General features: G+C 36.5%; 1 protein-coding gene across 1 annotated transcript; it reads right to left on the bottom strand.

Annotated features, from left to right (window-relative positions):
• Positions 1 to 659: 659 nt before the first annotated feature.
• LOC141536000 (uncharacterized) lies at positions 660 to 1162 on the bottom strand. The gene is made up of 2 exons (XM_074256193.1): positions 991 to 1162; positions 660 to 916 (listed from the first exon to the last, which is right to left on the bottom strand). Exons 1-2 carry the CDS (start codon positions 1160 to 1162, stop codon positions 660 to 662), a joined length of 429 nt encoding a protein of 142 aa, XP_074112294.1.
• Positions 1163 to 10252: the final 9090 nt, after the last annotated feature.

Raw genomic sequence — 10252 nt, 5'->3', positions numbered from 1 at the left:
ATTTGCACCTAAAATAACAGTAATTTAGTAAACTTAAAATTCACGCATATATAATTATTAATTAATTTGATAATTACCAAGCATCATTAACTTCACGTTTTGATGAATCGTACACACGCAGATGGTGTGTGTTCCACTTGCCCCTGCTAACACACAATGTTTTGGTCGCAAAGAAGCGAATTTTGAAAATCCAATTCTCTCAGTAGGATTTATTTCACAGAAACATTGGTATAATTCTTTTAAGTTAGACAGGATAAGTCTTTTTGGACGTGTATCCGATTACCATCATCACTTCGAATTGATACAAAGTCTTTCATACCGGGCATTTGAGCACTATACTCATCATCGTTGTAAAAATTTTCAACTTTTAATTTTACCTGATCAGTAATTGTCCTCCCTATACAAAAATGTTGAGTAATTTAGTTTTCAAGTGTATTTAAAACATCGATTTTACGCTACCCATACCTAATTTCGATTCAGGTGTAGAAAGTAAACCTGTTTCTTCAACCAAATTTTTGCTACTCTTGACAAATGTCTTGATGTATTCATAGTTTCACAAATACGTCTCTCACTCCATTTTACAGGTAATAATGTTAAAATTTGTATTTTCAAAGACTTATCAGTTTCTTTATCGTTGAATTTATCATACAACATTTTAATTAGAGAGCGAAAATTTTCACCATCGTCATCAATCGATTCTTCATCTGAAGAAGAAAGCAAAACTTTTTCAAGCTGTCGGATACCCGATTTATTTTATTGTTCAAAAATTGATTATCATTCAATTTCTTCGATGGAATCGGTGATTGATTTAACAATTCTAATGCATGGTTTATTACGGGTAATTGAGTTGCAGCGCTAACTTGGGATCCTGAGCTTGATTGTGATGCTTTGGGTTCGCTATCAAATGACATGGAACCTTAAAAATAATAGTGAAACATATAGCTACTAGAAATGTATTCAAGTAACGTATAAATAATTAAAAAAACTTACGGAATGATAAGGATAATGGGAGATCCATGGCAGTTGTATTACTATCATTATCAGCCTGATCATTGTTGTCATTATTGTCACTATAGTTGTCTTCACGGTCACTTACATCAGCACTAGGATCATTACGAGCATTTGTTTGTTGCTTCACTAACTCTGAAGCTTTTTTCGACATGAACTGCATAATAAATAATTATCATCTAATCCTAACGTTACTTTCATAATATCAGTCGCCGGACGTAAACCAATTTTTTAAAATGAGATTCCAACTCAAAAGGATTACAACACCGATCAAATACCTTTTTTGACGCCATAAAGACAAATTAAAAAAGCGCTTATAAACTAGAGAAATTATTTATTTATACAACAAATGTAATGACAATCTTTTATAAAACACTAGATTGCACAAAAGATTTATAGGTTATGTTTTAGATCTCAAAATGAAAAAGCCGCACTTTTAATCAAAACATACTAGCTTATAGCATCTAGTTTACTGGCTATAGGTAAGTCGATAATTGTTATCCCTAGTTTATCGATCTAATTGATATATTAAAATTTGAATCTTACTAAATACAGTCATCGATGAAGCCTCTAAATTGTGAATATAATGCCGTAAAATCGTTGAATTGTATTTATCTCATTATATAAATAAAATTTATGAAAAAAATTTTTTTCCATTTTTGAAAATTTAACAATATTTTTTCAATTGAATAAAAAAATAGAAAGAGAAATCGGCCCAATCTGGGTTCTACAGGGATAACTGTGGAATTGATTAAAGTTTATTTTAGAAAAAAATTAAAAAAAAAAATGTCGAACTTCGAAACATCATTGATTTTTGTCAAAAAACTGAAAAATTCCATATGTATTGACTTACAAAAATTTTTTAATATTTTTATCGGAAAGTACATCTAAAAACAAAAATTTAAAAAAAAAAGGTACCTAAAAGTTTAGTTTTGAAAAAGTTATGGCTATTTGAAAATAAAAAGCCATTTTTTTGAAAAATTCATAACTTTTTTGGAGTTAGGTAAAAAAATTCAAAAAAATTCTGAGAACCGTTTTTTATAGGGTAGAAAAGGATGGAAAACTTTCGGCCAAATCGAAAAGGGTCGGGGTCAAAAGTGGTCGATTTGGCATGGAATACCCCAAATACAATTTAATCTTTAAGGTTAAAAAATTACATATTTAAAAATTTAAATTAATCATTACGTTATTCGAATAATTACAAGAATTATAATTTACCTACACCGAAAGAAGGATTTATTTTTATTAAAAAATATTTGTTAAAAGTTAACAAATTATTTATTAGAGACCACTTCTTGATATTCAACAAATATTTCTTAGTATTTAAATTGATTTTTTTGCATTTAATAAGTCTGAATAAGATACAATTCGAGACATCAAGTAAGAAATTTTTAGACTATATGCTTCTGAAAAAATTTTTTAAGTCCAATTTTGGACTTAGAATTTTGTCAGTCCTGTACTGCTGGAAAAATTATATATTTTCGATATAATGAAATTGTAAAATTGACCTACTTACCCTCTTAGTAAGCTAAAAAATCATAAAAAAACTGTTTGAAAGCGAAGGTAGGTTTTGGAGGCTCTAAATATTGTTTCAAAACACTAATTTCTGCCTACATAGCCTATTTCGAGGGTATTTAGGGTCTAAATATTGTTTCACTTTTCGTGGCAAGTACAATAACAAAAGAAATGAGGCTAAAGAGGCGCAAATTATTGTTTTAATTTTGACTCGGGTTATATCTTTTTATAAATTTTCATCTAGCTGATAACCAAAGCAGCTACTCTGGGTTTTATTTTTACCTGCGTGGTTCAATACTGTTCGTCTCTAAATGTTTCGGTTTAAAATATTTATTTATATAAAAGTTTGTCTAATTTGATCTGTGAAAAGAAAAGCCGCTAGCTAATCAGCCGTGTACCGTGAGAAGAGAAAAAAATAACTATGGTATTTTTCCTTCTAAAATAATTATTTAAACTGAATTTGTTTTTACTTTTTAATTATTTATTTAATAAAGCCAATGGCTTATTTATTGAATTTAGGCACTCGAGTAAATTCAATCAAACAAATATCTAAAATTTTAATAATCACGAATTTTGTTGTTATCTGTTTCCTTTTTTGTTCTCTACATAAAATTTTAAATTGAGTAAAAACTTATTTACTATCTATTGTGGAATAAGTGGCCTAAATAATAAATACCTTGATGTTTCCTTTCTTTTCATCTTTAAAATTAGGGACTAAATAAAATAAATTTTATTCACATACATCAGGACATAACAGCAAACAAAGGCTAGAACCTTTGCAGTGGTTTAAATGACTGTTCAAATAGTAACAGTAAGTTTGATAAAATGAAAAAGCGCGAACTTCTTGGTTTCCATGATGAGGTAAATATTTTTTTTTCTATTTTCCACGCTTTTTAATTATGGTACTACAATGAAAATTGGTGTGAAATTAGGAAGTTTACGCAACGGTGCGCATATCGCTTGTTCGTTTATGTGCACGCATGAGCTTATTTTCCAATGTTTTAATATTTTTTATTTTTAGTCGATACACATTTTTTTATTTCATTTACTCATAAAGTACAGTATGCATTTGATTATAAACATATATAACTTTGATATCCAGCCGTTTAACAAAAAAAAAAAATTTCCGCAAATATATCTCACGCTTGGTCAGATAAAAATTTTTCAATGTCGTATTATTTGTTCGTTTCAAACGATAGCTATAAAATATAAATAACATATACTCTGCTGTATATATTTATTGTTTTTTCTTTATTTGATTAGTTTTATCCATTTGCACTAATACTTTTGACAATATACTAAATCGATGTTTTATAATACTTTATTTCTCGTAAACTCTCGATATATCTTCAGATGAATGAATCTATTTATCATTCGATATTTTACACTTCAATCGGAGCATGAAACAGAAAAATGGTTTCGAAGCTTCTATTTGCAACTTTCTATTATTCAAAAATACATGACAATATTCATTGAATTTTGTGTGATATGTGCAATAATCGAAATGATTCATTATCTATTCCTTTCAATGTTTATTATAATTTACATTCAACATAATTACAAGCGTTTTAAATGTGACATTCAAATTAATTTTAAAGTTTTTCATGAAAGAGAATAAGAATTATAAAGTTGAATATTAATAAAATAAGCTATCCTGGAATCCTAGAGAATTTCCCTGGACCTTTGAGGCTTCGTCATTATCTATATGTTCATAAGCTTTTACACTGATAGAAGAATAGCGATCCGAGAAATATATTTGAACCAAGAATATCATTTTGAAGAATTGAATTATCTTGAATCAAGTTGAAAAATTCTTAAATCATATAAAATTTACTTGAAACAAGAGTATATTCTTCGATTGAGAATTTTTTTGCTTGCTTTAAAATTATCACATTCTTAAAAAAAAATGCTCTTGTTGCAAGAATTTATCTTAAGTTATATTATATTAAACTACAGGGGCAGAAAGTTGAGATTCCTGCACTGCACGCAGTGATGCTTGAGGCTTCGAATCTCAACTTTCTACCCTTGCAGTGTATACTAATTTTCTTTATGTCCGGTTGAAAGTACGGAAAAAATTGCAATGAAAAAAATTGATGCCTGTTACGGCCAGCGTAACTACCCTTTATTTTTAAAAAATAATTTTAGAATTGTTGCCTAAGACCACAATAACGTCTATGGCAAATACTATTTTCAAACTAAGGCTAGAATGTTATTTTCTTAAAACAATAGTCAAGACTAAAAATATTCTATTTTTAACACTCCAGTTAGTGCTCCATGGTTCCATCCCAATTATCTACCTCCAATCATCTCCCACTCTTAGTGACATTAGAAAAAGTTAAATTGTCCCACTCTGGTATAGGCGGGATTAAAATAGCCGTCCGATCCGACTAATATAAGACGCCATTGTGGTCTGCCTACCTTCTTTATTTATGTCCATGTTCTAAGAACGCGTACCCGCATAAGTCCCCCCGGGACGCTCCATGATCATGGTTGCTCTTCTATCGAGAAGGCAATCTTGTAAACATTCAACTAAGTTAACTAACTAACTTTTATACCGTGACTAATTCTTTTCTTAAGAAAATACTTCTTACAATTATCTATGGTCTATTAATTAACTTAATTTTACGTAAAAACTCCATTTTTACTTGTCTCAGATTTATTTTAAAGGAAGTCACTCTTTTAACCGATATGTTATAAATTTACGATTTTTTAGGGATGTTATGGTGTTGATCTATTCCAGATTTAAACTAGAAAAATTCTTTTCATCTCGCGAAAAATTTTCAATCCAGGTAATTATTTTTATTTTGCTCGATCAAAGTGGAACGAAGCGATGAAACTTGATTAATTTTACTGCTTGCTAGACCAGGATGTCTGATTGTGTAAATTAATTTTAAATTGTAATAAGTTCTAATGCCAATTTGCGGTTACAGGAAAAAAATAATTATCAAAGGAGTACACGGCACGGTGACCGAGGATTTTGCCGCCAACCCGTATATTTCACTGAGGAAGGATTTGTACAAGTACCCAAGACGAGAACTGTTACGTCCGAGCGACCATAACATAATTAATTGATCAGTTCCTTAAATTTGAGACTAATCACTAAAGATTATATGTCTCGGGAGGCGGGAACCGCGCCTTCCTGGGTAACTACACACGGGTTGACACGATTTTAAATGAGATACCGTGAAATTATTCTAATCTTTGGGAATTCCGACTTGGAATTTCCGTAGGGTAGGTCAGGGCACAAGCGAAAGAAACAAGCGAGGACTTTAAATGAATAAAACAAAGAAAGAAAATGACATATACCTGGTTTGGATTTGTGACTTGTTGTTGTTGTTGGACCCTCGTTCAGATACTTGGCGCCGAAAAGTCTATATTCAATGACTAACGTGATTTGTACTATGTACGTGTTTTAATAATACTCAATGTTGGATAGGGTAGTATAAAGGTTTTTTACGATTCGCAATTAACGGTGAACGACTAAATAACTGTTGAATAAATTTATTTATTTTTTATATTTTAATTAACACTATTAATTAGTTGACTGGATGGCAATTTGTCACTCGGTTAAAGTGTTATGAAAGACTACCGATTGTACTATCGGGAGAAATGATAACGACGGTGGTTCGGATTTGATTTTATAGGTCCGTAAGTTTCTTTATCCAAATTTTTGATAAGCTAAGTCTTAGTGTCCATGTGAATTACCCGTACGGGAAAAAGAGATAATTATTATCAAACGTTATTAATTTAATTGAATTTTCCTATAAGTTAGAATAAGATTATGCGATACAATTTATCTTCTAGTAGTACTCATATCAATATTCTTATCTTTGAACGCCGGTCGCGGCTTTCGTATAGTCGTTCGTGTATTTTGGTAATCCTTCTCTATTATATTCTTTTTTTGTTATACACGCTATTACGAATAAATTTTCTTTTGAAACTATAAGATCTGTGTTAAACTTTTCCGTCTAATGGATTGTTTGCTTATGTAAGATAACACGTATTAACTAAGTATTTTTTTGTATTTCCGAGGGTTTATTTCGGTAAACGATCTTTCGGCTCGATGGTCGATATGTAATTAGTGATATATCTTTTTTTCTTTAAAAAATCTTTGTACTGATAACCGGAGCAGCTGTTCTAGGGTTTATTTCTACCTGTGTGGTTATATACTTTCCACTTTCAAAATACCTTTAGTTTAAAATATTTATTTTTATCAATGTTAACTAGATTGGATCTTAAGCAAAGAAAAACAGTTAGCTTATCGGTCGTGTACTGTGAGAAGAGAAAATAATTATTATATTTTTCTCTTAAAAATAATTGTTTAAAATGAATTTAGTTATATTTTCCTTTTATTTATTTATTAAAGCCGATGGCTTGTTTATTGAATTTAGGCGCACTCGATTAAATTCAACTTAGACAAATATACAAATTTTAATGATCGCGAACCGTTCCGCGGGTTGCCAAAAATTCGCGATGAGTGCTGGTCTAGTTTCCGCGGTTGCAGTTTTTATACTCGCAACTCCGCCATTAGACAACGATATTTGGTCACGTAGCTAAACAAAGCGCTTTCTTATAATGTAATGTTTCATGAATATGCCCATATAAGGCGATTTTTTGGGAACCGTCGATGGTCGTAAATTATTCGTCCATTAGAAGTTCGAATTCTGTGCGAAACCCCGAACCTCGAACCCCCCTTTTGTTGCGAATTTCTTATCGTGGAATACGCGAAAGAGCACGTGGTCTGATGGTTTTTTTTTTTTTTTTTTTTTTTTTTTTGGGCGAGAGGAGGGAAATCTTCAAAAGACACCGGCCAGATGTTGATGATGTTGGTTGCCGGTAGTGTGAGATTTTTACTCACTAAAACCCTCCCTCTCTTGTACCTGATACTGCGGGACCGCGTTAGCATTACTTCGCAGTACCAGGCTCCCTCCATGCTGCTCCTGCAGCTTAATCCTCCGCTTCTTCTTATTCCTCCACTTCTATTTCTTTCTCCTCTTTCCTCTTTTCCAGCAGGACCTCTCTTATATATCTCGTCATAGCCGTCCAGTTGTTCGTTGATGCCAGCATCCAAGGAACGACGTCTTCGGGCCTTTGTGGCACTTCCTTTTCTTCCTGCCATCGCAGCCGTATTTCAGACCAACGTTGACAATCAAAAAGGTGTGCTCAGCAGAGTCAGCAACTCCCGGACAGTAAACACAGTAGGGATCGTTTCGGATCCCCATACGATGCAGGTAGGCGTTGAACTGTCCATGACCAGTGAGGAACTGTGTGAGATAGTGGTCTACCTCGCCACAATCCCTCAATACCCAGCCACGGATCTGCCCAACGAGCCTAAAAGTCCAACGTCCTGTCTCCCCAGTTGCCCAGCGCTCTTGCCAGAGCGCAAAAGTCTCCTCCCGTTCGCGGGTTCTCACGTCCATCAAAGATCCTTCGCCAGCCCGTCGGGCGTCCCAAATCCGTCTCCTCTCGAAACCCAGAAGGTCGATTGGAACCACACCTGAGACGACCAACACGGCTGCTTCCGAGACTGTTCGATAGGCGCAAGCTATCCTCAGCGCACCTCTCCGTTGTACCGATGCCAGTTGCCTACGATATTTCTCTACTTTGAGTGCCTCCCCCCATATCTCTACTCCATAGAGCATGATCGAGTTTGCAACACTCATGAGAGCTCGTCGGCGGCTGCTCCTTGGTCCCCCGATATTCGGCATAAGCCGGGAAAGATTCGCCACCATCGCTGATGCCTTAGTGGCCGCACTGACAATCTGTTCTCGAAACGTTAGTTTCGAGTCAATCGTCACTCCAAGGTATTTCAGAGCCCCCCGACTCTCTATGTATTGATCCACAACAAGAGTCTGGAAAGGACACGGAAACCACCTCTGAGTTGTGAGTACCACGACCTCCGTCTTCGCCGTGGCCAGCGATAAACCGTGGTCGTTAAGCCACGCGTTGATTGAAACTGCAACAAGCCGCACCAATCCCTGCGCTTCGTTTTCATTCCGCGCAAGCATTAGCGCTGCTACGTCGTCAGCAAATCCCTCCAACTTAACCTCACTCGGTAGGTCTAGGCGCAGAAGCGCATCGTAGAGGATAATCCAGAGTTCTGGTCCGAGGACGGAACCCTGAGCTGCTCCTCCGCTCAGCTTCTTCATGGCTTGTCCTGTAGTTGTCTCATACATCAAGTAACGATCACTTAAGTAATCATTTATGATGCGGATGAGATACTCCGATAGACCTAATTTCCGAAGCGCCCCATTATATCCGGCCATCTTGCCGAATTAAATGCATTCTTGACGTCAAACGTCATCATGATGCATACTGGACGGCAACGATGATGACCCGTCCAGGCCTGTTGAGCAAATGAAAGCGCTTCCGAAATGGCACCAATTGTGCTGCGACCCGGACGAAAGCCATGTTGGTTTTCAGCCAGGCCACCGGCATCGGTCACTTCTTTCCGCAGTCGATTCCTGATAAGGGCTTCAAAAATCTTTCCTGCGACGTCCAACATGCACAGTGGTCTGTAGGACGAAGGTGTATAGGGCGGCCCCTTACCTTTATCTAACAGAACCAACCGTTGCAGTTTCCATCTTTTCGGAAAGATTCCAGTCGAGATGCAGGCGTTGAAAGTATCAAGGAGCAGTTGTTCATGCTTTTTTATAAGGACCTTATAGGCCTCGACGGGGATGCCGTCAGGACCCGGAGCCTTACCTACCTTGAGAGACTTTACAACTGCCCGCAGCTCCACTGCTGTGAAAAGTGGGCACTCGTCATCGGATATTGCACTTTGAGTGCATACCCGTTCCTCGCGCTCGGGAAACAGGGTTTGTACTATTTCCTCCATCCTATCGGGTTCCATAGGAGCTACTGAACCGCGACCAACAAATTTGCGAGTGACGATCCGGTAGCCGTTGCCCCATAGATCATCATCCACTTCTCTGCAGATCGCCTTCCAGCACCTCCCTTTACTCGCCTTGATCTCCGTGACGAGTCGCTTCTTCGCCGCTTTGTACTCTTCGTTCTTTTGCTGCCCAGTATCTCGTTTTCGCGACCTAAGTGCTTGCCTCCGAAGACGCAAACACTCAGCCCTGAGCAGCGCAATCTCCGCTGTCCACCAGTAAACTGGCTTCCTACGATAGCTTGCGGAACGGCGAGGCATAGCAGCGTCGCACCCTGCAACAATCGCATCCATCGTTTGTCCAACCAGTGACTCAACATTTTCGCGCGACTCTGCAAATGAGTCAGGAAGCGCGTCAATTCTATCTGAGACCGCATTTTGGAATGCGCTCTCATCCAGGAGTGACACTCTCCATCCTGTTTGCTTCATTTGTCGCTCCGGCACAGTAGGTGGGTTACCCCTCACACTGTTGACCGTATACGAAATATATTGATGATCACTGGCCGTATACTCCTCCAGAACAGCCCAGTCTGAGATTTCTCCCGCAATCCGTTGAGTAGCAAACGTTAGGTCTAAGATCGACCAACGCACGCCAGCTCTCCGGAAAGTGGGTGTATTTCCCCTATTCATAATGACAAGATCGGAACCTGCCATCATGTCCAGGAGCTCATCACCCCGCGTGTCACTATATTCCATTCCCCAATCGATGGACTTTGCGTTAAAGTCACCACCTATCACTATCTCTCCTTCAAGATGGCGGACTACTCGCTCGAGATTGTCAACCTTCTTTCGGAAATCCGTAATAGGCTCGCTGGGGGTGAAATAACATGACACGAA

Source organism: Cotesia typhae, unplaced genomic scaffold (assembly GCF_013202065.1).
Source record: "Cotesia typhae breed Kobodo isofemale line unplaced genomic scaffold, CoteBio_Ctyphae scaffold_152, whole genome shotgun sequence".
NCBI lineage: Eukaryota > Metazoa > Arthropoda > Insecta > Hymenoptera > Braconidae > Cotesia > Cotesia typhae.
This window is presented reverse-complemented; position numbering and strand designations above follow the sequence as displayed.